Source organism: Platalea leucorodia (assembly GCF_965183815.1).
Source record: "Platalea leucorodia genome assembly, chromosome: 1".
Classification (NCBI taxonomy): domain Eukaryota; kingdom Metazoa; phylum Chordata; class Aves; order Pelecaniformes; family Threskiornithidae; genus Platalea; species Platalea leucorodia.
The window spans coordinates 92,914,350-92,940,262 of record NC_138823.1 but is presented as its reverse complement, the minus strand read 5'-3'; the positions used below and the strand labels follow the sequence as shown (position 1 = coordinate 92,940,262).

Sequence of the window (25,913 nt, the reverse complement as noted above, 5' to 3'; positions counted from 1 at the left end):
GTTGTGTCATACTGCATACCACTTTCAGTGAGAAGCATGAACTGAACAGAGCAGGAAAACGTTGGATTACCATTCCCTGTTAAAAGCCAACTTCCAGCTGAAAACGTTTGCGAACAGTTTGATTGCTATCAATATGTACATTTTATTTGCTTTGCTAAGAGATCAGACTAGACTTACTTCACTTGTCAGATACATAAGAAAAACAATTTTAAACTCTGTATTGTTTGCATATTTACCATTTTCCCTATTATTCACATATGCATTAGATTGATTTATTCCATAAATTATCTAATCAGAAAAGAGAAACTATACCATTTTTCTTATAGAACTAGCAAGCATGAGCATTACAGGCATTATAAAGGAGATCTTTTTGCTGTTGGGTTTTTTTTGCCAAAATAAGTCACAACTAGTTTGTATAATAGGAAACCTGAGAACACTGTTCACAACTCATGGACAACTAATACATACAAATTATTTGCAGAAATAAGGCATTATGATGGTTTTACTCTAGTTTCCAACTCTGAAACTTCATACTCTTGGTTAGCACTCTTCACCTAAAAAGACAAGAGATATGCTTCCACGATAATAAAAGCATTCTGTATGGAAAATAGTTTGATCTTTATTGTATCTATAACCAGCAATTACCATGCCATTATATTTATACCAACAGTCAAGCACCTCACTGGCATAAACAGACACACCTCTTTTGGCAACAGAGTTGCAATCACATACACTGGCAGTTATCTTCATCCAAAAAACACACAGAGACAGTTAAATATGAAGAATGTATAAATTATTGTCCAGATCTTTAGCTAGTTCATCACACAACACTTGGCTGAAGTTAATAATGCCATCCCATCTGATAACATGTCCTATTATTCACAACCTAATTAAATTGTACATGGAAAGTTAACAGAAAGAGGTAACCAACCAACGCAATACAAAAGTCAGTGTGGCAAGCTTAAGCTAGCTCTATTAAGCAACTTATCACTAATGGTGGAAAGAACACTTCTGGAAAGCTCTCAGTGTCAATAAAAACATCCTTTTTACTATTGATCAAGCAAGGCAACCATCAGGGCACATAAAAACACATATTAACTCATCCTTTCCTGGAGCAAGCACTGATGTTCTGGCGTTTCATGGAAAGATGTTACAAAACAGTCCAATGTGAAATGTCCTTCTGCGTGAGTCACATCAGAAAGAATGATAAGCAGGTGATAGCAGGGCAAAGGAAGAGAGTAACTGCAATGCTCAAGGTGGAACACAGCATGTGCCTTTTAAGCAGCAAATAAATTTTGAGGAGCAATCCCTCTCACCTTACACAATGCTTTGGTCTAGCCCACTATGTTTAATTGTACCTTAACTTCAGGATGAAGTTTGATTAATGACAAAAGTAGCTTTTCTTTTCACAATCAATTATCTTATACAAATACTCCCCATTAAGCAGAGTATCTCAAACATCAAAAACCAGGGTACCTCCATTTTAGGTGCTTCCTCAGAAAAGATAGGCAGGCTGGAATTCACCTTAAATACTTTTAGAGCTCTGTAATACCTCCCAGGTAATCACCTGGGAAGACTTAAGCTTCCTTTCAGCCAACAGAAATGGGAACTGCAAGGTGCAAATCACTTCATATACTACAGGCACCTGTTTTGGGATGAGATGATGACAATTCCCTGGTGTGACAACATGTGCAGGCATTTACAGTTTCAGGCAGCAGCTCTGAGAACTCACTATCTGCAAAGCAGAATCTACATATTGAGAAATTGTTGAAGGTACATATTTTCAGTTCAAACTCACTATTATGTCTTCAGTTAATAGGTTTTATTTTCTTCTTGCCTATGAATTTCTCTACCTTCTCCTCTATTCAAAATAAAGCCACTCTCCTTAGTGGTATAACTTTCCAACAATTTAACACCCTAGCCAATAGCTTTCTTGTGACAGACTGAAATTGTGTTTATCAAAAAAAAATATGGAGGCTGTCATCAGATCTTACCTCTGGAAGGGAAGGCTCACAACACACTGAGAAAGATAGTTTCCTTGCAATGTTCTTGGGCAAAATTCTTCAGCACCACTGGAACAGAAAACCAGCCAACACATCCCCAAAAGTACACTGCTGAAGATAACAACCGTGCTGCTGTTTCCTGTAAAGAACAGATGAATACCATAACACCTTATCAAAGCTTGAAGATGTGAAATGAACACAAGTATTCGTATAAGTTACATCTTGCACTTGCAAACTAAAAGGAGCCAGGACATGGACTCACAAGCTGGCATGTGATTATCCATGCTGTTTAATAGCAACAAGCTCCCCAACATGTGCTTTCCCCATCACCTAATACCTTCTCATGCACAGGCATGGTTCAGGAGATAGCATGGAGGAAGGACCGTTCCCTCTAGGCAGTACAGATGAGGCCACTTCTTTGGAAGAAAGAGAATTTAGCCATGTAGATGCAAGCCCTCAGGGGCAAAGACTGGGTGCTGGCCTGTTTTATTTACTAGTGGTAAGGTAGCCATAAAGACCGCATGGGACATTGTGGGCATCTTTAAGTATAAGATCAAGATTGTATCATCTGCAAGACTTACCATATACTAAGACCATGATGTTTCAAATACTAATGAATACATTCATGCACAAGAGTAATTTTCTCAAATTAATTAGGATTACTCCTATGTAGAAAAGTATGCCAGCGTAGGTGTTTGCAGAGGTTTTGGAATGTCAGTCATCATATACCCATCAGTTAAAGTACACTCATAAATGCTTTCACTTGGAAGATTGTATTAACCTTAATATAAAATACATGTTTTCTGGGTCTGATGACTCAGGAAGAGCTTGCAAGTCTATACCTCAACCCATTAATCTTATATAAATAAACTTTCCCCTTGTGAAAGGGAGTCCCATAGCATTAATAAATAGGGATCTTTCTCAACCATAATCAGATTCTGTAAGAATCATTTAGAAACATTTAGATTAATTATTTGTTGTGAATTATTCACTTAGCTCTGTCTCTTCAATCAAGAAGCACGGCTCTATTTCTTTCGGCAACATGAGCCAGTATAATAGAGTACAGAGTTTCCACATTTAACTCTCATATCCAACACCATTTAATTAAAGTCTCAACTATGAATAGTGGTGAGTCTGGCCAAAGTTTTGAAGGCTTGAATTCAGGCCCACTGGAGTGAAAGCCCCACCTATTCAGTTTGCTTCTGCACTTGACTCCACCCAACTTCGTCAAGGGGCCAACCTTTAATGATAGTGCATTTAAAGGCCAAAGTGGGGGTAAGAGGGTACAGGGTGTACTACTTCACATCCTGCCCTCAAAATAAGCTCTGTCCAAGTCACCAAGATTTACTTATGGAGAGTTGATGGGTATTTAAAGTAGCATGGTGGGAGAGTATTTTTCCCACAACACTTTGATAACTCTTAAAAGTTTTAATATATGTTGGGCTTTGCTAAGTTTCTTGGCATTGGCTCCATGTCAACTGGAGAAAGTAAAAATGGACTGTCTTCCAAACCCCTATGGCATAAATAAATCAAGTTATGAATACGGACTCTTGTAAGCGATGAGTAAATATCTCCATAGACTAATCTATCAATGTCAAGTGCCAGGGCTTATGCTTCCCTGAAATGAATACTGAAGTCTGCAAATTTTTGAAATCTTATTCCACCTTCTTGAAAATCCTTCTGTGCATCAATCACGCTCTGTTTCTGTTTCAGAATCTCCTGTTCTTCACAGATGCTGGAGATTTTCATTGGGGGGGGGGGAAAAAAAGGAAAGATTTTGTACAGAAATTGCAATTAGAAAGAGATATCAAACCAATGCATAGCAGCCTGTTTCCAGAATTACACGCTGATACTCAACTGTCATTTTTTAATTTTTTTGTATTTTTTTATTGAATTAAAAAAAAAAAAAACCTCCTCAACCACCCCTAGCCATGAAAGACAGGAAAAATATACTCCAAGAGAGAAAAAGCAGATGAAAGACGATTCCTTCCAAACGCACCATGGGAGATGAAAACCCAGAGAACTCCCTAGCCTGAGGAAAGCTGTAGAGGTGAGTAGTCCAAAAAATTCCACCAGCAGAAGCAGCCAAATCAGAGATCTTTGGGCATCCCGGAAATTTTCTGCAGTCTCAGTGGAACTTCTCTGCTATGTGCTCTCAGTTGGAGCTTTCTACTCCAACTTTCTCCACATCTCCGTCTCTTCATCTCAGCTTTACTCCGCTCCCCTTTTCTTTTTCATCTGCTACCTTTATCCTACTTGCTCCCCTTCCCCACAGGCTTCCCTTTCATTTTTCTCACAGTAAAAATAAAAAGGTTCTGAAATGTCATTTCCATCATGAAAAAATGTCAACCCCCCCAATGTTTTTAAAAGGGAAAATGATCCATGTTAAAAAGAAACCCAAAGAAGCAGCTGGGTATCACAGCAGCAATTACGAGTCCCAGAGAAGTCAAGATATTGTTTGTGCTAGACTGCTTACATGCATCCATACTTATTCCCTCCTCACAGTCCTGACTGACTTACAGGTAAGTAGCCATTGCATTAAAGCAGATTCAGAGATGTTTAGTAAGATCTGGTCTTAACCAAACAAACCAGGACTACTGACAGATTTACAGGGGAGAAGGTACCGGGTGTGACACACCAGAAAATCACTAACAGACATTAAACTGGCTCAGGTCTGTGGACTATGTTTTACTTACCAGTCTTGGGCTAACACCCAGGACTTTTCTTTCCTTACAAAGGTATGATGTAAGGCACATGGCAGTTCTTGAGATTCTGTATAAGCCAGCATTGCCAGAGGCTCTGTGCAGGTGTGGTTAACAGTTATTTAATGATTCTTCACAATTGCATGTATCTGTCTGAACATAAATACAGTCTGATCGTAATCTTTCTTTTCACACCATGAATTTGCCCTAGTGTTTCCACCCTTGCAGGTTCTCAAATGTCCAATCATAGTTATTACAGACCTGAGATTCACTGGATCATTTCAAACCATTCACAAGCACTTTGCTGTCCTGTTGGATTGGTAAAGTGAAGAGATTGAAGGCAGTATATTTAATACAAATGCTGCAGCTCTTCACTTAAATTCTGTAAGTTTGGCTCCCTGATGACTCACAGGACTCTCCTCCCTTCCCCATGTTTACACACTGATGACAAGTACTGTTAAGTTTCTAAAAGCAAAATTATCAAAAAAGCAGAACACTGGCAATTCCTGGGAAAAGCTCTCAGTCTTTCTCCTTTCCCCAGCAGCTGCACAAGCCTTTATTTAGCATAAATACTAGTGCTGTTCAATTAGTTAAAATAATTTTGAGTGATAGTTTGACTGTTTCTTTTCCAAAAGGTAATAGTTTTCCTAATTAGTCACTTGCTGTGATAAGGCACTGACTTTTACTCTAATCTAAATTAACAAGACTTTATCTACCTGCATCATTTAAACACACCCTACTTGCAAATCTGGTATGACTAAAAACCAAGACAAGTGTTTGGTTTCATTTTACATTTGCTTCAAAGTGCCCCACTCGGAGGTTAATTATTAATCTACTCAAGTATATGTAAAGGTTCAGGGAAACAACAGGGTTAGTAGGTAGAGCAGTAGTTGAGGAATTAGGAAACCATGTCCTATTCCCAGTTTCGATCATGTAAGTTTGGCCAAGACACTTAAATTCTGTGAACCTTTACTTACAAAACAGAAATAGAAACACCCTCTGTCCAAAGCACTTTGACATCTTTAGGGAAGAAACTTCACATATGTGAGGCAACAGTATGTTTGTTCGCACCTTCAAGACACTGAAACTCAGCTAATCCCTTAAGAACTCACCTAGGAACTGGAGATCAGATCTTAACCCATGCAACTCAACAAAACTAATGATTTTGTCAGATTTGCAGCAGCTGAAGAACCAGCTCCTCAAGCATTTCTCTGCCACCTGAGAAGTGGTGAAAAAAACATCTGATTTCTGGAACACAGTTTGGAGGTTATACACCCCTGTTCACCACCACCCTGAGGTACTGTAATAGATGTACCTTCAGTGTAACTGTGCTACCTGTCCCAGGAGTAAGCAAGCAGCAGCATGGACCAGGTTTTCAAAGACACCAATGCTGTTCTGGAGCTGTCCAGGGGGTGGGAGGATTAGATCAAAATGACTTGACAGATGACAACAGATCTTGAAGCAGGGAAGGAAAATGGAAAACAGCAAATGAAGGACAGAACGTGCACATGAGAGACATAATCTGGGGGCATTACTGCCAAATCCTGCCTACCACAGGAAGGCCTGGCCATCGGCAGCCTGCTCCTGAAAAGCTCCATTATAATTGAGTTGACTTGGTCTTGATGAAAAAAGAAAAAAAAATCAAGAGGTTTTTTTACACCATTATTTATTTACACATTTGGCTAATGCTTATATAAATCATGGCATTCCACCTAGAAACAGCTTTTTGAAAACAAAGAAACAACAACAACCAAAAAAAACAAAACCAAAACAAAAAACCCAACCCAGAAGCAAGAACGTTGAATACTTATTGCTGTTCAACTGGAATATTATTGGCAAGGTGATTCATTTGTTAATCCACAGTGCTATAAATAGTACTTTAACTTAGTTGAATGGAAACATATCCTTCATATCTCTAGTTACCTGTTTACCCATGTAAAATATATGTGTTTTTGAGTTGGCTTAGGTGTATTCCAGAAAGGGCTAGCAAAGTTCAATGACTCTCCATCACACATTCAAAGCCCTTCAGCTCTCACCATGTTGTTCACTCCGATCCATCAATACATGGACTTAAAGGCAATAACAGGCTATTGTAACAGCTCAGCCGATGTTTCCTCATATCATGGGCCAGTGATAGCAAGCCTCTGGCATCAATACCACGTTTGGCGCCAACAGATATTTGGTCTGACACCAGCAATAACAAGCTATGATGGTTTCTTTTTAAGTTTGTTTGGCACCAGTAGCAAGAAACATTCACTATTCCTGGCAGAGAGCCACACAATTTCACCAAATGGCTTCTGCATCACAACTTCATAACAAACATAACACAACATAGCTTCTAATTGCGCTGGAGCCTGTGTCTTAGCAAGCAATTCCGTCCAGACAATTACATCCAGACTTATCAATAGCCGTGCTGCCTTCCAATACCAGTTTCGTTCTTACTGTAAGAATAATCTCCTTGAAGAGATCCACAAACCCGTAAGTCCATCACCATTTGGATTTTCTCTCTCTTGGTGCAGTTATATGAAACCAGGTAATCAGCTATGAGAAAAGCCTATGGGGACAGTTACTAAATTAAGTCATCACAAAATATGTTGTAAATACTCTGTTGACTTAACCTCACTCCTCACCCTGCACTCTTTTATGTCATGTACCTTCGCAGACTGCAGACCTGCAATATATTCCAGAGACGTTCATCTTTTGCCAGCATGGAGCCCCGTTCAGGTCCCTGAGGCTTAACATAGCTCTAGTAAAAAGAGAGAATTAGCTATAAATTATCTGAGTCTTAGGACAGAGCAATCTCCATTTTGACAGCTCCCCGCTAAATGGCACAACACTTCTGATGAGGCCTCATAGTCGATACCTCAGTGGACACAGCACAGGACAAGGACTCCTAAGAGCTCAGTTCTACAGACAGGGTTGCAACCGACTTGCCAAACGATTTTCAGCACGACTCCCCTTCACTCCTCTTTGCCTGCAAAACGGCAGAGTTCCGAGATCTCCGGGTGGAAAGGACGGTGTAGGAACCAGGAATTTCTTCCCTGTACTAAGTACCAGTAACAACAGCAATAATGCCATCCTCTTCACAGGAGAAAATCTGTCCCTGCCCATTCTGTCACAATCCAGTACACAGGAGAAAAGAAATTTGCTTAGATGTAGACTTTTTTATGTGACATGAAGTGGGCACAGGGAGGAAGTGATACTAAGCTCTCGGCATGGGAAAATTTCATTCTGAGCAACAGCCCCCAAGAAAATAAAGACTATGTGAAACCAAGTTGAAATGGAAGTCCCCATTGTAAATTCAGCTCTTAGTACCTGCCAAAGACACAGAAAATCTCTGCCCACAGGGAATGGCTGTCCTTGTGAAGAAGTGCAAATCCGTAGAGTTCCCAGTGTGGGAATTCACCCAGACCTGCATTCTCTTTCAGTGATCAAACTCTTTCTCTCGTGGTCTAAATGGATTTCCACTAACCTCCTTTCTTACAGCTCAGTCTCTAGCTGGATTTCCTTCAACTCTAAAAATATACGTAGCGCAATTAGCCAACCTTCACAGACTCCGTAGTTCATTTATGCATGCTAGGCACGTCTCCTGCTGCGAGCAGCCCATCCAAAGGGAACTCTTTGAACTGGTCTATTGTTGCTCGCGTAGTGTATTGCATTGTCCAATTTCATCATTCCTGGCAAGGCAGCGCACTCCCGCAGCTTGCTACAGGAGGAGGAGAAGAGATGATGAAGCAATTTGTCCAGCTGGTGTGCCGGACATCTCAGATGTACAAATAAGCTTGCCTACCACTAACTATAGGACTTTCCCAGTCACCACAGAGAGACCTTTATTGACCAGTTGTGCTTATATGATCTTATCTGGAAGCCCCCTCTAATCTAGTTAGCAGTCTGGAGTGGCAGAAGGCAGCAAATATGGTAAGAAAGGATTGAGTGAAAAAAAAAAAAAGATATAAAAACAAAATTAAAAGCAAGACCATAGCGTGACACACCTTTGCACAATGTTTGCTGAAATGTAAAACCAAATCATGGGTTAAAATACCATGGAGACAACACAACTGGATCAACCAAAAATATACCTGCAACCACCAGACAGCGTAGCATTTTTCTACATCTAATAAGGAATATTTTGAGTAGCTTGAGCAAACTGCAAGGGACTACACTGCCCTACCTCCAAATACCCATTGGCACATTCATACTATGTCTGAATTAAATGAGTCAAATACTACAGAAAATGGGAAACAAAGTTGAGCATGTGATTTTCAAGCAACCATTCGCAGTTCTCCCCTTTGTCTTTGAGTAAGTACTGTTTTGGGTAGGAAAAGAGGGGGTCATACATCAAAAAAAGTCCTGCTCTGCTGCTCTAAAGAGGAAGAGACATTTCATTTTAGAACAAAGAATTAGATTTTTTTCGCATTGCTTCACTAAAAGTTTTTGGAGGTTTTTCTTGGGGTGATGGGGGTGGAGTGTTTGGCTTTGCTATAATACAGCACATCAAAGCGCTTTTGATGTGAAGTTTACTTAACAGAATCAGGTTTTCCGATGATTGTGTTAATCTTTATAAACCTGAAGGCGATACGGTGCCTTTTAAAAAACTATAGCAGGAAAAGACTTGAGGTTACATATACTCTCAGCGGTGAGAGACGGGGGTAGTTGGGACTATTTCGCCACTTCTTACAACTTCACTCGTCGTTTCATGGGCAGCAATAGCGATGGGCCTGACACCGCTCTCACTTGGGCCAGGAAGGCTCTATTTAAACCATGCACAGTCCTTCACATAAGCACCTTCAAATGTTTCCTCAGGTAAGAGCCACCAGAGATTTCAAGGGCCAGTTTACAACAGAAAGGCTCCCTGCTCTCAGCCGTTAATAGCTATCTCTGTAATTGTCTTATTTTGAGCACAAGCTTCTGTCCCCTCTTAAATCTTGCAAAACCAGCTTTGCCATCCACTCCTAGTCTTGAAGTATGGCTGTGAAAAAGCTTCTGTTATGTCTGACGTGTTTACCTACAGCATTTGAATGACTTTTTAAGTTCTTTGACTAAAGATAAGAGACAATGTGTACATTTTCCACACAAATAGTGGAACGGTAATAAAATAAACATCAAAGGTAAGCTAGCAAATCATCACTACTTCACTGTTATTTACAACAAAAGCAGGAAGAGGAAAAAGCCTACCCTCGCCATTGGCATCATCTTAGAAAACACCAGTTTTGGAAGGAATGATAGCTTTTTCCCATACTCTTAAACACAAACATTGGCACCTACAGCTAATGCAATGCTTTACTGAAAGATCTGGGTTTACATTACATGGAGACGACAACAACAACGAACCAAGAGAGGTCTCCCTCCTCTTATTTTTGTCTTTCTGAATTGCCAGTTTTTCTGAACGGGTACAGCTTTAGTGAGAACAGGAAGACATCAAACCTGTTATTACTAAAGTCAACAAGAGTACAACCAAAAGGACAGAAGAACTTCTCATTGTTCAGTATCGAAGACCCACGCAGACTGAGGAAATGGCAAAACTTTGAAACAAAATGCAGGTGTGTGTGTGAACGTATATTCTATTCAAGAGAGACTGAGACAGAAAGCAGTGCTGTTCCTTTCTTCTGTTAGTCTTTTAAACCTGCATTTTCTCATGTTCCTCTCCAGCACTCCTTAACAGCCAGACGACAACAGCGTAGTCCTCACTGGAGTGACCCTGCATTAAGTATTTATTCCAAAATAAGGTCCGATTCTGCTCTTGGAAAATATGGAGCAATCCAACTCTTACTCCAGGACACAAAATTCAAAGTCTACGTATGAGAAAGAAAACATAAGCATGACACTAGATTTCTGCTAATGTTTTTGTTTTGTTATTGTTTTGCAGACGCTAGCGCTACCGCCGTATGAAGTCAAATGGCATTTTGCAATTGACTTTGAACAGCGAGCAGGGTAGGACTGAACAGGGAGTTTTCAGAGAACCTACTGCCATACAGCTCTCTTCGTTGAGGTGTTCGGTCGAGCATACTGTTGAAGGAGGCAAAACCTCTGAAGGAGGGTAAGACCCTGATAACTTACACCTAAAAACAAAACCCAAAATCACGACTAATTTTTCTAGAAAGAAAAGTGCCTAAGTAAAACTACAGAATACTTTTTGTCCCAGGTTTTACAGAAAATTTATAGACCCACAACGTGCAAAAAAATGTTAAAGCAAAGTCGCCCTTTAAAAACACAATAAAAGATTTTATTGGAGAGCGACAGTTACAGCAGAGAGGTTACAAACGCACCATCCGTTAGAGATCAGGCAACGCCACTATATGCACATTAACACACTTAAAACTAAGGTTAAGGTTTCGACTAATTATCTCGTAGCAAAAGCCCACAGCATTGCCTACCTGTTCCCATGTTACCCCTGCACCAGGCGTGGTTATGACAGAAGGAAAGAGGGGCCAGGACTGAAACGACTTTGCCAGGCTACATAAATCATTAGGAATTCACAACTGCAAAGCCGTGTATTCTTTTCCAACAGGTTGTTGAGCTGTCACATTACAACTTGTTGCTATATACGGCGCTATTAAAATAAATCACTGCATGTAACAGGTTCTGCTCTGCCACCTATAAGTCATTCTGCATTTTACACCTGGGAGGCGGGCCCGGCTCTGCGAAGTCGCGCCGAACTGCGGCTTCATTCGAAATACCCGGGAAGGGGAGGGACCTGGCAGGAGAAAATACAAACAAGTTTCGTAAAATAACTTTCCAACAAGACCTCGCTGTCATCTCAGCTAATTACGGCTCTGATACGGCTTATTAGCGCATACCCACCTTTGCTACCTTGCTTCTCCACCCACCACCCTTTCAGATCTTTGTCCTGGCTCCGCCTCTCGCCGGCGTTATAATGGGCTGGTCTGAAAGTGGTGGAGAGACACAGAACCACAGGGGAAGAGAGAGATAATGACAATAACACTAATAACCCTAATAACCCGGCTGCTGCCCGCGCCGCAGCGAGGAGCCAGCCCGGCGTCCCGGCCCTGACGGGGGCCGAAGCCGGAGAGAGAGCGTAGTAGCCCCGGCCTCCCGCCAGAGCCTCTCCGCGCGGCCGGGGAGCGCCGGACGGTCCCATCGGCAGCGCCCCCGAGGAGGACCGGCACCGGGGGGACGCGGGGAGGAGCCGGCTCCGGCAGCCGCCCGCCCGCTCGCACCGGCTCGGCGGGGGCCTCCTCGCCCCTCCGCGGCAACCCGCTCCCCGCCGGCCCCATGGAGCAGCGAGAGTAAAGAGCGAGAAGGACAAAAAAGGGGGGCGGCAAGAGAGCGAGATCCCCGGCGGGGGAGAAGGAGGTGGAAGCCGGAGGAAGCGCACCGGCCCCCGCTTCGCCGCCGCGGGCGGCCAGGGCACCGCCGCCCGTCCTCGGCGCCCGACGGCGGGGAAGGGGACAGACCCCCGCCAGCGACCGGCTGGCCGCGGAGCCCCGCTGCCCTGCCCTGCCCTGCCCTGCCCGCCGCCGCGGAGCTGTCCAAGCCGCCGCGGAGCAGAAACCCCCGGGCCGCCTCGCCGCCTCCCGCCGCCCTTGAGGCCGCGCCGAGGGGCGGGGGTCGCGCCCGCCCAGCGGAGCCGCGGGGCGCGGGGGGGCCGCCGGCGCCGCCGCCATGAAGCTGGAGGTGTTTTCGCAGCACTACGAGGACAAGCTGAGCGCCGGCAGCGACCAGGAAGGCAGCGGCTCCCTCTCCCCGGCGCCGGCTGAGAGCGAGCTGGGCTCGGACGGCGACTGCGCCGCCAACAGCCCGGGCGGCGGGGCCGTGCGGCCGGGGCACCCCCCGGCGCCGCCCCCGGCCCCGCAGCCGCCGCCGCCGCCGCCGCCGGCCGAGAGCGCCAAGGGGAAGCCCTACACGCGGCGGCCGAAGCCGCCCTACTCCTACATCGCCCTGATCGCCATGGCCATCCGCGACTCGGCCGGCGGCCGCCTGACCCTGGCCGAGATCAACGACTACCTGATGAGCCGCTTCCCCTTCTTCCGCGGCGCCTACACCGGCTGGCGCAACTCGGTGCGCCACAACCTCTCCCTCAACGACTGCTTCGTCAAGGTGCTGCGCGACCCGGCGCGGCCCTGGGGCAAGGACAACTACTGGATGCTCAACCCCAGCAGCGAGTACACCTTCGCCGACGGCGTCTTCCGCCGCCGCCGCAAGCGCCTCAGCCGCGCCGCCCCGCCGCCGCAGCCCGCCCGCCCCGCCGCCGCCCCGCCGCCGCCGCCGCCGCCGCCGCAGGAGGCGGCCGGAGCGGGCACCGCGTCCCCCGGCGGTTCCCCGCGGTGCTGCTGCGCCTCCTCGCCCTGCAACTGCGCGCCGGGCCCCGCCGCCAAGGAGGCAGCGGCGGGGGGCGGCGGGGCGGCGGCGGGCGGCGGCGGCGGCGCCAAGTTCTCCAGCTCCTTCGCCATCGAGAGCCTCCTCCGGCGGCCGGCGGGGCCCCGCGCCGCCCCGCAGCCGCCGCCGCCGCCGGCCCACGCCCGCCTCCTCTGGCCGGCGCCGCCCGCGGCCCCGCACCTGCTGCCCGGCCCCTACCCGCTGCTCCCCTACCCACCTGCCGCGCAGCCCCCGCCCGCCGCCGCTCTCTACGGCGGCGGCCTCCTGCAGCTCTGCGCCTACGGGCTGGGCGAGCCGCCGCCGCTGCTGCTGGGGGGCGGGCGGCAGGCGCTGGCCCACGGCGAGCCGCCGCCGGCGGAGCGGCCGCGGGGGCCGCTCTTCCCCGCCGCTCTCCCCAAGGGCGGGCGGGGGCCGCCGCCCGGCTCCCCGCTCTACGGGCCCCTCCGGCTGGCCGGGCCGCTGCAGCCGGCGGCGGGGGGCTCGGCCTCGTTCCAGCCGTACGCCGTGGAGACCCCCCTGGCTTAATGGAGCCCCCCTCCTCCCCTGCGAGGGGCCTGCCTGGGGAGGCGGGGAGGGGGAAAGGAGGAGGCTCTGGATCCCGCACTTTAACTCCAGAGGCGACCGAAGCCTCCAAGCAAAAGCCTCGGTGACTGTGCCTTAGTGAAATGACAGTGGGTTTAACTTAAACCAAAAAAAAAAAAAAAAATTCAAAAAACCCCAAGCAACTGTCGTTTTGGACATAGCCATGAGCCTCAAGTGCTTCTTACTGTTCGTTGAGACTACTTGACTTCAGCCATTCCCTCGCCGCCTCCTCCCCCCCCCCGCCGTGTCCCTGCACCCCCCGCCACCGAAGCCCTGGGCCGGGGCGCGGGGGGCGCCCCCGCGGCGGCGGGCGGTGGCGGCAGCCGGGGACGCGCCGTGCGCTGGGGGGGGGGGGCCGGGGGCGGCTGCCGCGAGGAGCAGGGAGAGAGAAAGGGAGGGGGCCGGGGGCTGCGGTGGAGCCGGAGGTCTGTACTGCAAAGCGATGCATCACTGTGCCAAAAGAAACCTTCTTCTCCTGTCCGGCAACTAGCATTTCGTGGGAAGGGAGGACATTAAATTATTTATAAAAGTAGTGTTTTTAACACAGAGAGAGTGCAGCTTTTTTAATTGATTATTGTTCTTGGAGGGGGAACGGGAGAGGGGAAAGGGCTCAAGGAAATGTCAGGCGTTGTCTCCTGAACTGGTTGGCGTTGTACATCTAAGGCCAACACCACTGCTACTGGAAAGAAAAGAGTAATTTTTTTCCGTATTTTATTTTTGTGTTTGTATATAATATATGTGCGTGTGCATTTCATTGACGCTCGGCCACAATGTTTTTTCCTTTTTTTTTTTCCTTTCCTCCTCTCCCCCGAATAAAAGCTGCCCCCTAAATAAAGATGGTAATAAGGAGACGAGCGTGATGGCTGTGCTGGCGTGGAGGGAGGGGAGCCCACCGTGGGGTAACCTTGGCCGAGGAGGACTTGATCTTAAAGGTGTTTTCCAACCTAAACGATTCTATGACTTGTGCTTCTTTCCTCCCCATCCCTGCCGGCGGGTAGAGGTGCCACGTACGGACCCGCCTGATTTTGACCACGGGAGGTGAGAGAGGTTCTCCTCTTGGGCTGCCGCCAGGTTTGGAAATCCTCTTCAGTTCCTCGAGTCAAATCAGGTTTTCCCCGCCGGTGCTCAGCCCTGCAGAAAGGCTGGCGATTTGCAGGCAGGCAGATGCGTGGACAGGCAGATGCGCGGGCAGGCAGATGCGCGGGCAGACAGATTTGCAGGCTGGCAGCCCGGCTCGGGGGCAGCCTGCGGAAATCCTGAGCATCTGCCTGCCTTTTTTTTTTTTTTTTTTCCCCCTCGAAGGACAGCAGGCGACATGTAATCGTGTTGTCATCGCTCGGTCCAAAGAAAAGTGGCTTCGTCGGCACGGCCGGGCTCCAGCTGCTTCTGGTGGAGGCGGCCCCGCCGGCACCTCCAGCGGGGGAAACCTCTGCGGGGTGAACGCTGGTGAATGTTTGCTGGTAATAAAAAGTTTACGGCCGTTGCCTTCTGCCGCCGCGTGTTGCGTTAAGGCTGTGCCGCGTTGTCCGAAGCGAGCGGGAAAGCCTCGGCAAGACGGAGTCGGAAACGGCGAAGGGTGGGGTTTTAACTGCCCGTGGTACTGAATTACAGTGTGGTGGCGTCCCCGACCTCGAAGAGCTGCGAACAAACGCCGACATGATAATTCGGGGCTTGGTGGTTCGTTCGTTTGTTTTCATTTAAAAAGGGATGAAAACAGGCGGGCTTTTTCCCCCTCCAAGTCTTCTGGAAGCACAGATCACCTAAACAAACGATGACAAGCAGAATTTGGGGCGTTCTTTTTTTCTAATTGCTCTTATTTCGGACCCTGGACTTTCTCCCCCACCTCCTTGTCCCTCGGCGCTGAACAGCTTCGACCCTCCTCGCAAAAAAATTTTGCCGAATAGCGAAGGTGTGTTGGGAAAGGAAAGCTTCAAACAGCACGATCTGCGGGCGAAAACACCGACTTGTTTCAATAAAGCTCAAGCAGATTTCACGGTGTGTTTAGCTCAGACCATAACATTCATCAGAACGTTGCGAGAGATTAGTGACTAATGTATGAAGTAATCCAACCCTTGAAGGAATTGGTTTTCATGTACACACGCACACACACACACGCAATTTCGACATCGTTCTGCCTTCAAGGCTCTGTGCAAATATGAAGCTGCCCTGCTATAATCTACTCTTTCCTCTAGCTTGTATTTTAACATCTCTTTTTTTATAGGAGTCCACATAAGCCGTCAGTATGCAACTGCTAATAGCTTCTGGTTTTGTCGATCTGTAAGGGTCGTATTTCAGGGCACGGTAAAAGCACCTTGACGGAACGTGGAATTTGTTATTACAGCCACACGCGTGTATTTAATGGGATGTACGTAAGTGTGAGTAGGGATGAATGTGTGTGTAAACGTACGCTTCAACAGGATGGCATTCGGCTTTTTACTTTTAGAAAAGTCCCTTTCTATTAACAATAATTTAGCATTAAAAAAGAAAAGAAGCCCACAGATTATTTATCTTCTCTGAATCTCGATTTCTGGCTACGCCGGGGAAACGTACGTCACCAGCACGGTGTAAGGGCTATCTGCGTCCTGCCGTCCTTTCCCAGTGCTTCCTCGGCTTTCCCCAGCAGGTCGGGATCGGGATCTGAGGGTCCCCGCGGCTCCCGGGCTGCGGGGAGAGGCGCCGGGAGGGCGGGCAGGTACCGCTCGCTTGCTGGAGGGTCGGGTCTTCTCCGCCTTCTCCCGTTCCGGCATCGGTTCCTCTTCCCATCCCCTGCAGAGGAGACAAGGGACGAATTTCCTTCCCCTTGTTGACCTTTGTATGGAAATCGCCCCATTCGCGATACTGCTTGGACTGCGTTTCTGAGCAAGGGAGCTGGAATAGTTTGTTCACATGCCAAGTGAATTTACGGGGGGGGGGAATAATTTTTAAAAAACCCGGCTGGGTCCCGGCTGCCACCCTGCCCGGCGTACACCGCAGAGGCAGCCGCATGCCAGCCCCGCGGAGCCGCTGGAGAAGCGGGAGGGCCCGGCCCGCAGCCCCCGGCCCCGGGCGCCCGCCCGCCCGGGACCCGGACCCGGACCCGGAGCCGGGACCGGGGCCGGGGCCGGGGCCGGAGCGGAGCTGGCGGAGCGGGGGAGGCCAGCCCCGGTGTAGAGCCATAAATCCGGGCTGTCAGCTGTGACAGACGGCTGGTGAAACACAGCACCTGTCCAAACACTTTCCAGCAGCAGGTAATCAGAGAACCGACACTTTACATTTTTGTGTGGAACAAGCACATTAACCATTTCGCAAACCTTCCCGAAACAGCGACGTTTGTGTGTCTGGGTACTTTGTCTTTCTTAACGTCTAATAAATCAGGATGACAGAAGAGAGACAAAGCCTTTCTCCTTTTGATATTTGACACATCAGCAGAAAGCCGATACTTTTGTGCCCCGTTCTTTCAGCCTTGCGAGGGTCTGCATCACCCAGAGCATCTGAGCGCTTGTTGGACGGGTGCAGTTCGGGACACCTGAGGGATTTTTATATTCTGTACAGGCAAAACTGATGTCAGTGGGACAGAAAGCCTGGCTGCAACAGGGAGTGCAACAGCCTGTTCATCGGCATGTGAGAGGATGTGCAAACATCCCATGCTGGCTGCTCCATGCTCTCTGGACTTTGTGCAGCACTTGGTGAAAACCTCAGCCTGAGCAGAACTGCGCATGAATTCTGGTCCGACTGGGCTCTGGTTTTAACTGCATTTTTTTGAAAAGAGATTTGGCTTTCCAAATAAATATATTTTGTTTCCGAGACTATTTGTTCCATAACTTTCACCTCTTGCAGCTTCTGAATGTCTTAGCGTGCTTTAAAGAGAAAAAAAAAATCACACCTAACAATCAAAATATTTTCATCAAACATTTTTGCAGAGCTTCTCCCTTTCTTGTCCCCCTCCCCACTAGATAGTGATAAAACCAGTTTCTTACTGGAATAATGTTAGTTCGAACCACTTTCCTAAATCTCTTAAAATTTTAACCTGCTGAGCAGCAGAACTACATAAACTCCTCCTTTGTGGATTAGGATCAAATTCATACAAAGGAGAAGTTTAAGCACATCAGGAATTAATGGTTGCCAAACAAGAGCTCACAGAAGCAACAAGCTTGCGAAAGTGATCTGTGGATAACAGCTTGTATATATTACATAGATCCCATGCAGCAGGAGAATACAGTGATACTGTGCCTATTCTCCTTTGTAGTGGAGGCAAAGAGTTTGCTCCTTGAAATTAGTGGAGAGGTGTCAGTAGGGCAGCATTTTGATTGTGTTATCTTCCTATCAGATTAATTAATGCCATTTTTCACCAGCTAGATCTGATGAAGCCTGAAACTTGCTTTCTGCTCTTACACTCCAAATGACCCATAAGATGGGATAAGTAGCCCTTCAATATCCCTAACCCTTACTCAGTGTCTTGGTTTTGGCTGGGATAATTTTCTTCTTAGTAGCTGGTATAGCGCTGTGTTTTGGATTTGGGATGAGAATAATGTTGATAACGCACTGATGTTTTTGTTGTTGCTAAGTAGTGCTTACACCAGTCAAGGACTTTTCAGCTTCCCATGCTCTGCCAGGTGCAAAAGCAGCTGAGAGGGAGCACAGCCAGGGGGGCTGACCTCGACTGGCCAAAGGGCTATGCTGTAGCATATAAACAGGGGGGAGTTGGCTGGGGGGCAGTGATCACTGCCTGGGGACGGGCTGAACATCCGTCAGTGGGTGGTGAGCGGTTGCATTGCTTATTTTTCCTGGGTTTTGTTCCTCTTTTTTTTACTGTTGTTTTCCTTTTCACTATTATCATCATCATCATTATTATTATATTTCAATTATTAAACTGTTCTTATCTCAACCCATGAGCTTTCTTACTTTTGCCCTTCTGATTCTCTCCCCCATCCCACCGGGGGCGGGACGGTGAGTGAGCAGCTGTGTGATGCTTACTTGCTGGCTGGGGTTAAACCACAACACTCAGGAAGGAGTCCACTGAAATCAATCACTTTGTTCAAGACCCATCTCAGCACAGCAGTGCTAGCTACAAGACTCAGTTCAACACAGATCTCTAGTGAAAGCTCCTAAGCAGAAGTGCAGCCCTTGGTGTCAGCTTAATTTCACACTAGATGCTGAGAGGACTGAAAGAGGGCGGATGTAATTTTGCCTCAGGGCCTTGTTCATTTTTTCTGCCCCAAACCCTTTTTCAAAAGGGTGATTCTTAGGTACATTGGCAGGACGTATCAGAAAGAGAAGACCCTTAACAAAAAGAAATGTCACCCCAGAAAAGGGCACATACGAAGGACTCAGACTCACATGCCCTTCATCTTTTACACCATGCCTTAAGTAGCTGTATTGGGTTTGCATGGCAAGGTTTTGGTAGTGGGGGGGCTTCAGGTGTGGCTTCTGTGGGAAGCTGCTAGAAGCTTTCCCTGTGTCTGACAGAGCCAATGCCAGCCAGCTCCAAGACAGACCCGCTACTGGCCAAGGCCAAGCCCATCAGCAACAGTGGTAGCGCCTCTGGGATAACATATTTGGGGGGGGTGGGGGAGGAACTGTGCAACTGCAGCTGAAGAGGGGAGTGAGAATATGGGAGTGAAACAACTCTGCAGACACCAAGGTCAGTGAAGAAGGAGGGGGAGGAAGAGCTCCAGGCACTGGAGCAGAGATTCCCCTGCAGCCCATGGTGAAGACCATGGTGAGGCAGGCTGTCCACCTGCAGCCCATGGTGGAGCAGATATCCACCTGCAGCACATGGAGGACCCCACACCGGAGCAGGTGGATGCCCGAAGGAGGCTGTGGCCCCTTGGGAAGCCCATGCTGGAGCAGGCTCCTGGCAGGATCTGTGGACCCGCGGAGAGAGAGGCCCACTGATTTGATTGGTAATAAATTGAACTAATTTCCCCAACTGGAGTCTGTTTTGCCCCTGATGGTAATCGGTGAGTGATCTTTCCCTGTCCTTATCTCGACCCATGAGTCTTTTATTATATTTTCTCTCCCCAGTCCAGCTGAGGAGGGGGAGTGATAGAGCAGCCTTGGTGGGCACCTGGCATCCAGCCAGGGTCAACCTTCCACAGCAGCCCAAGGTGAAACTTCCTACGCAAGAGCAAGGAGAACAACTGCAGCCCCACATGGAAGGGCAGACCTTCTGAACCAAAGTCCAGATTTTGCACAATTCTTCATTGAGCTGGGGGAGGTTTTTCATTTAATAACAGACAAGAGAGTCCCTTTATTGTGCCAGGCTTTTTGCCTTTTAAGTCTGAAGCAGACATAAAACCAAAGTTGAAATCCACCTCTAGCTAAATTCAAGGCACTAAAGCTGTGATTTTCGCAAGGGTGATTGTATCCTGTCGCAACTTTGCCTAGCGCTGCAGTAGCTCTTTAATAATGGGGTGAATATGGTTCCATTTTTCTGGAGAGGAAACATTTTCCTCTTGAATAAACTCTCCTGTCTTCATTGACACTCTCAGAAATCTCAAAACCAGCTTCAGAAAAGTCATCTATGAAGCCCAAGTACCCCATCATAAAATCAGACAGATGGCTAGAGAGAGCCTGGCCCTCTCTAGACATTCAAACTTGTATTAACGCATCATTATTTAGGTTGTATAGATTGCCAGCTTCAGAAAAGCTAGTAATTTACATAGTCTCCAGCCCTGCATAGGAGCTAAACATTGTTACTGCCTTCAGGAAGTTTTACCTCCATACATCTGGATGGACTAGGCCTTTGTCCTCTTTTCCAGAGCCAGAGGGGGTGTGTATGAGGAAGGACTGAGAGAACATACCGTCATATTTGTGCTCTTGCACCATGGTATTGTTTTCTTTGTTATGACATGTTTCAAAATTTCGGAGCTCTTTCAAGCAGGATGGCATACTAATAACCTCCTTTGCTATGAGGAAAAGCAATACTTCTTTCCTCTCCTGAACAGCAAAGCAGAGAATATTCAAGATGGAGCAATACAACTCTACTCTTCAGTAGAATGTCTTGAGCAGAGTATGTGGGAAGTAGGACCAATGACCATCAGATAGAAAAGCATGAGAGAAAAAATGAAAAATAGGTTGACACTTAATTTTCCAAATTCCACTGTAGGTGCTTCCTGATCATAGCTATTCATTGAGCACATGTTTATAAGCAGTACATAAGGTTTCATAAATGTTTTAATAAGTATAATTTAGCTGGTTTAAGGTCCAATGGGTTTATTTTAGCTGTGTTTGTGCTGTTGTTGTTTTAAGCAATAATTTGGTACTGGAGTAATACTCCAATAACACTGACAGCCAAGTAGTAACCCTTCACATAAATAGTGTATTTCATGTTATCCTTACTATTATGGAAGTATTTTTAGTCCACTGTAGCGAAGCAATGTTAATGAATATCATGCCAGAGCCAAACTGGGCTTAACTACTGGTATTCTGTGGCTCCATGGTGTATCCCAGGCCACCTCACTGGACAGAATAGTCTTAAGCAAGACTGCTTCTGGGAAATTCATTTTACTTTGGCAAAACTTTTAGTTACCTGACTCAGAGATCTTAAAGTTTCAGCAGAAACCCGAGAATCTGATTTCCTATACTTGTATTTTTATCAGTAGCTATTACAAATGGCCAGATAAACTTCAATATTCCAAGTAGAAGTTGTCAATCTTACTTCAAGGTTTTGAAAAGATAATTTTCTGTAAGACCTCAGAGGTTACCTACAGCCTTTGAAAACAGACATATGACACCAAACTGTTTATTTCTATTCCTTCCACAGCATTTGCTATTGAAAATTGTGGCATCTCACTACAGAAGTAGTTTTCCCTAGATTTCTGATAAGAGTCTATGAAAATGCAGACATGAGAAGCTTCCAGAATTGCCCAATTCACTTTCCTTCCAGTGCAGTTTCTTCCAGTTTATTTTTAATAACTTATGAAGCAAGGCAGTACCTAGTAGCCTTGTTAAAACACCCTAAGCTATGAAGAAGAAACCCCAGAGAAAATATGGTTTTCTTTGTGAGAAAAGTTAAGTTGCATCATCAGGTAATAACAGATTTTTAGTATTTGATACTCCTAAAACAAGCATCTAATGCAATTCTCTTTCACCATCAAGCAACTGCTGTTGCTCTGGGTACTTCATCCAGCCACCTTCAATACAGCAATGTGTGCTCATTACTCATCCTCATCACACAACAACAAAGTAATTCCCTCTCTTTGGCATATACAAGCCTCAATTAGTTGCATGTTATCATCACATTCCCCATTAATCACTTAGCAGAACTGTACAGATGCACAGCAGCAACTTTCTTACTTTTTCCTCATAAGTCAGTCCAGGAACCCCCCTAGTCATTTCTGTTTTTCTCTGAACTTCTCTGGAGTACCTCTTGCTGACTAATCGTGAGACGTGGCAAAGGCATAGCTTTCTGTGTCACAATACCTGGAGTCATGTCAGGTTCTTCCCACGCCCCCCAGCTCCAGAAGAAGCAGGTTAAAGAAGGACAAAGAAGTTATAAGTTATCTTCCAAGCAGCCAGGCTAACACATGACAACAGAGTACACAGACTCCAGTTACCCAACTTTCTCATCAATAACACCAAAAAAACCCTTCAGTGTAACATTTCAACAAAGTCTTGTTCAAGCAGAGAAACATCCTTCCCCTTTCACCTCCCTCTGCTCCCTTATCTTACTCTTTTCCAAGGCTATTCTTGAGGAAGCAGAAGCAATTTCTCCCTTGAGCCTCGTCTACAAAACATTGAGCACAGAAAGACAGAACTTGCCATAGACTCTTTTGATGCCAGCATCCCTTGCTAAGATGACTTTGCACCAAGTCTCTTGCAGACACCACCTCTCTTTCCAGACCCTGAGCTGGGAAGGTAAGAAAGGCACATAAACTGCGTTCTTCCTGGTCAGAGCCCCTAGCTCAGCTCAACGCACCCGTGCTGTGACAAAGTCACTGCTGAGACTTCAGCCAAAGCAAAATGAATGTATGTCACCATTAGTGCTGGTTCCCGAGGAAGTATGGGCAATCTCTGGGTCTTCTACAGCTAGCAAAATGAAACATTTGTCAGAGCTCTGCAGGAACGTTCAGGTTTAAATTTTCCTGTTCCCCAGGGACTAGGGACTGCTCCCCATTTCTTTCACTCTGTATAAAGGAGATGATTGGTTTTACCCTTTACTGGGACTAAGCTCCCCCCCTCCCATGCAGTACTGTTCCCAGTGACTGCATGGGAAAATTTACTCTGTGCATTATCATTTCTGTCACCACAGATGACGGGTTCAATCTGACCAGTTGACTCGACAAGTTCAGCATATGCTATCATCTTGTTGTAATTTCTTCCTCTCCAGCACAAACAACCAGAGCAAGGATTGTAAGGCTACCCAAATTACCTTTAATTAATATTTGCATCAGTAAAATTGGAATTAGACACTTTTTTGTTCCTTGTACAGCTGAAATCTCAAAGCCAAAAGATCCTGTAACTAGCTTAAAAAGAAGTGAAAGGCATACATTTTCATAGTTTGATTTAAATGTTGGGGAATTATGCTGGGTTTTCCTACAGGGTGGAGATGACTCCTCAAACTGGGAAACAACGTCTGAAGCAGCTAAAAATCAGTCAGTTCACATGCAGGTTTGTGGACACTGGAATGATGCCAAAAGCCTGGTAGTTGGACAAGTAAGTTGGTCTATCAGAGAAGAGCATGGGATAAATAGTTCTAGAGGTAGTGCTTGCGCTAATTAACAGAAGTTGCGGTTTACTGTCTTACTCTGAGGTACCATATAGGATTTTTTATTTTCAGGTCAGGGGTGGTATCAGCAATTAATAACTACTTTAGTTTTATATATATTATCATTACATAAAAAAACAAACCCTACAATAAAACATCTTAAAGTTAATAATTCAAAAACTGGGACCATTGTGCTCACACACCATTATTTTAGCCCCTTTTAGTTCAGTGCACATACCATTGTAGTGCACTGTTTCAATTGCAGGATCACACTCTATTTTTCTTCCTATGGGATTCCTGCATCATCCAATAACTAGGTACTGTGGGAAGGAAAGAGTCTCGTGCAATTAAAAGGAATATTGTTCTCAGAGCCCTGACTCAATGGAAGTCAGAAGGTTTATTCCAAGTCAGAAAAAGGACCTCTGGAAAAGAATGGATGTTTTAAATATTTAAGTCATAGGATTCTGGATATGCACGTACATGGAAGTCAAAATCTTTTCAGCCAGCTTGATATCAGGATATATAGAAACCTGTTGTAAACTAAGCCATATTTTTTGCATTTGGAGCATTTCTGGTAGTTAGCTTTATTAGGAACAGAGGCAGTCATTACTTTACCAGAATCTATTCTAGTAGAGGGGACACTGCAATCAAAAAGACAGACTCTGCGGTGTCACGCACACACTGCCATAGTATCCTTTTCGAGATCAGGTTTTGCAATTTCTGAACAGTCACATGCACCTAGAGTTGAGTCGAACTCAGATAATAATCTAAGTCATGAGACCCTTCCCTTTGGCACAGTTCTGCTCTTCCTCACCAGGACAAGAAGCCCAGCTTAGCATGCCGGTGCCTACAGGTTTCCCAAATGCGATGAGGTCTGATAAAACTGTACCCTCGTCCTCATATTCATTCTTATTTAATTGCTGGCAAAACAGGATTGAACACTGCTTGAGTTAATTTATTTTGGTTGATTGCTTTCGTAAGCACCATCCATCCATCTCCTCTGATGCAAGGCCAGCAAGGAGTATCCTACAATCAGAGATTGTGCCTATAGCCCGGATCTGTCAGCCATCACTATACAAAGTGCAGCACAGGAGCATCACAGGGATTTATGACGCCAAAAGGAGGACCTGGTATCCATAAACTCATTACTAGAGTCCATTCCTCAAAATGGTACATGCTGCCCTCAGACCATGCCCACTGCACGCAGTTTCTACTGATACCAATTACATCCAAGCCCATGCACGCAAGCTATAAAAGCTAACAAACGGTGAAGAACAACACAAACCATTTCATGACAGATGTAAGACACTTGAATTGTATGGATAACACATACACCCTCAACAGGACTGGTAGGAAAGGATGCATGTAATGAGCTCCCTTCTATTTATTGGATACATTTCCCATTCAATGGTAAGAACAGACTGAGAAATACTGAAAATACATTCCCATATATTGTCTGGGAAGTATGTTCTCTGTTTAGCTTCAACCTCACAATTTCATTTCACAACAGAAAAAAAGTTGATGATACCAAAAAAAAAAGACCCATTTGTTTTCAAGGTATACACATCTGCATGACAGATAACTCCAGCTGATTTCGGCATGAGTTCTCATGGACACTAAATATCTCAGTCATTCAGCTGTTGTTGGGAGTGGCTCAAAACCCAGCAGAGCCAGGAACTAAATGGGAGCAGCTATACATTAATCTTAATTGCTATTCTATAAATAGTCTGGGAAAGAAGGCAATGGGAAACCCCAGCCAGATTGAGCAACCAGTCATGAAGGGGTACTTTTGTGTCCCCTGCATTATTAAAAGGCCAAATAAGTGTTCAAATTAGAAGACTCAAACATTAGCATGAAACTTTGTTTTGAGCAAGAGGCTCATTTTGGCATAAAGCCAAAAAAAAAATCATAAAATTCATTTTCATCTAGTAGTTTGCTATATGTTTTCATCTTTCTCCACCCCATTTCTTTAAACTCTCCTATATAAGAGCCAAATTTGAAATCTTCAGATGCAGAACATGCTGATTACTTACATAGCAACTGATCTTAAACTTATTATGAAGAGCCCTAAGGCCATGACTGCAGCAAGCTGTGAGGGACCCATAAGACTTCAGGGTGCTGATCCTACCATGGGCCAGCCTGCATTCAGTTTTTCTGAGGTTTTCAGCACGCAGCAAAGAATAGGTTAAACAACCAAGCATGCCTGCTTTTGTGCATTAACAGCCCGTCCAACAGATTCTGCAAGCTTCTGTCCCAGACAGGTAGGAAAAGTCTCTGTCTCATACAATGCCACCCAAAAGTCCATGCAATGCCATCCTTACTGTAAACAGAAGGAGCAATTTGACTCCAGCGTGAGGCGAAATCAATGAGTGACATCTAGAAGACCTGCCAGACCAGGTCTCCCAACAGCTTATCCCCTTGATGGGCATAACACAAAAAACCTAAGCCTTCAAAATACACACTGCTCTGGTTTCAGCTGGGATAGAGTTAATTTTCTTCTTAGTAGCTGGTATAGCGCTGTGTTTTGGATTTAGGATAAGAATAATGTTGATAACACACTGATGTTTTAGTTGCTGCTAAGTAGTGCTTACACCAGTCAAG

General features: G+C 45.9%; 1 protein-coding gene across 1 annotated transcript; it reads left to right on the top strand.

Annotated features, from left to right (window-relative positions):
* Positions 1 to 12,328: 12,328 nt before the first annotated feature.
* FOXQ1 (forkhead box Q1) lies at positions 12,329 to 13,567 on the top strand (the record flags this gene model as incomplete). The annotated part of the gene is made up of 1 exon (XM_082328551.1): positions 12,329 to 13,567. One exon carries the CDS (start codon positions 12,329 to 12,331, stop codon positions 13,565 to 13,567), a length of 1,239 nt encoding a protein of 412 aa, XP_082184677.1.
* Positions 13,568 to 25,913: the final 12,346 nt, after the last annotated feature.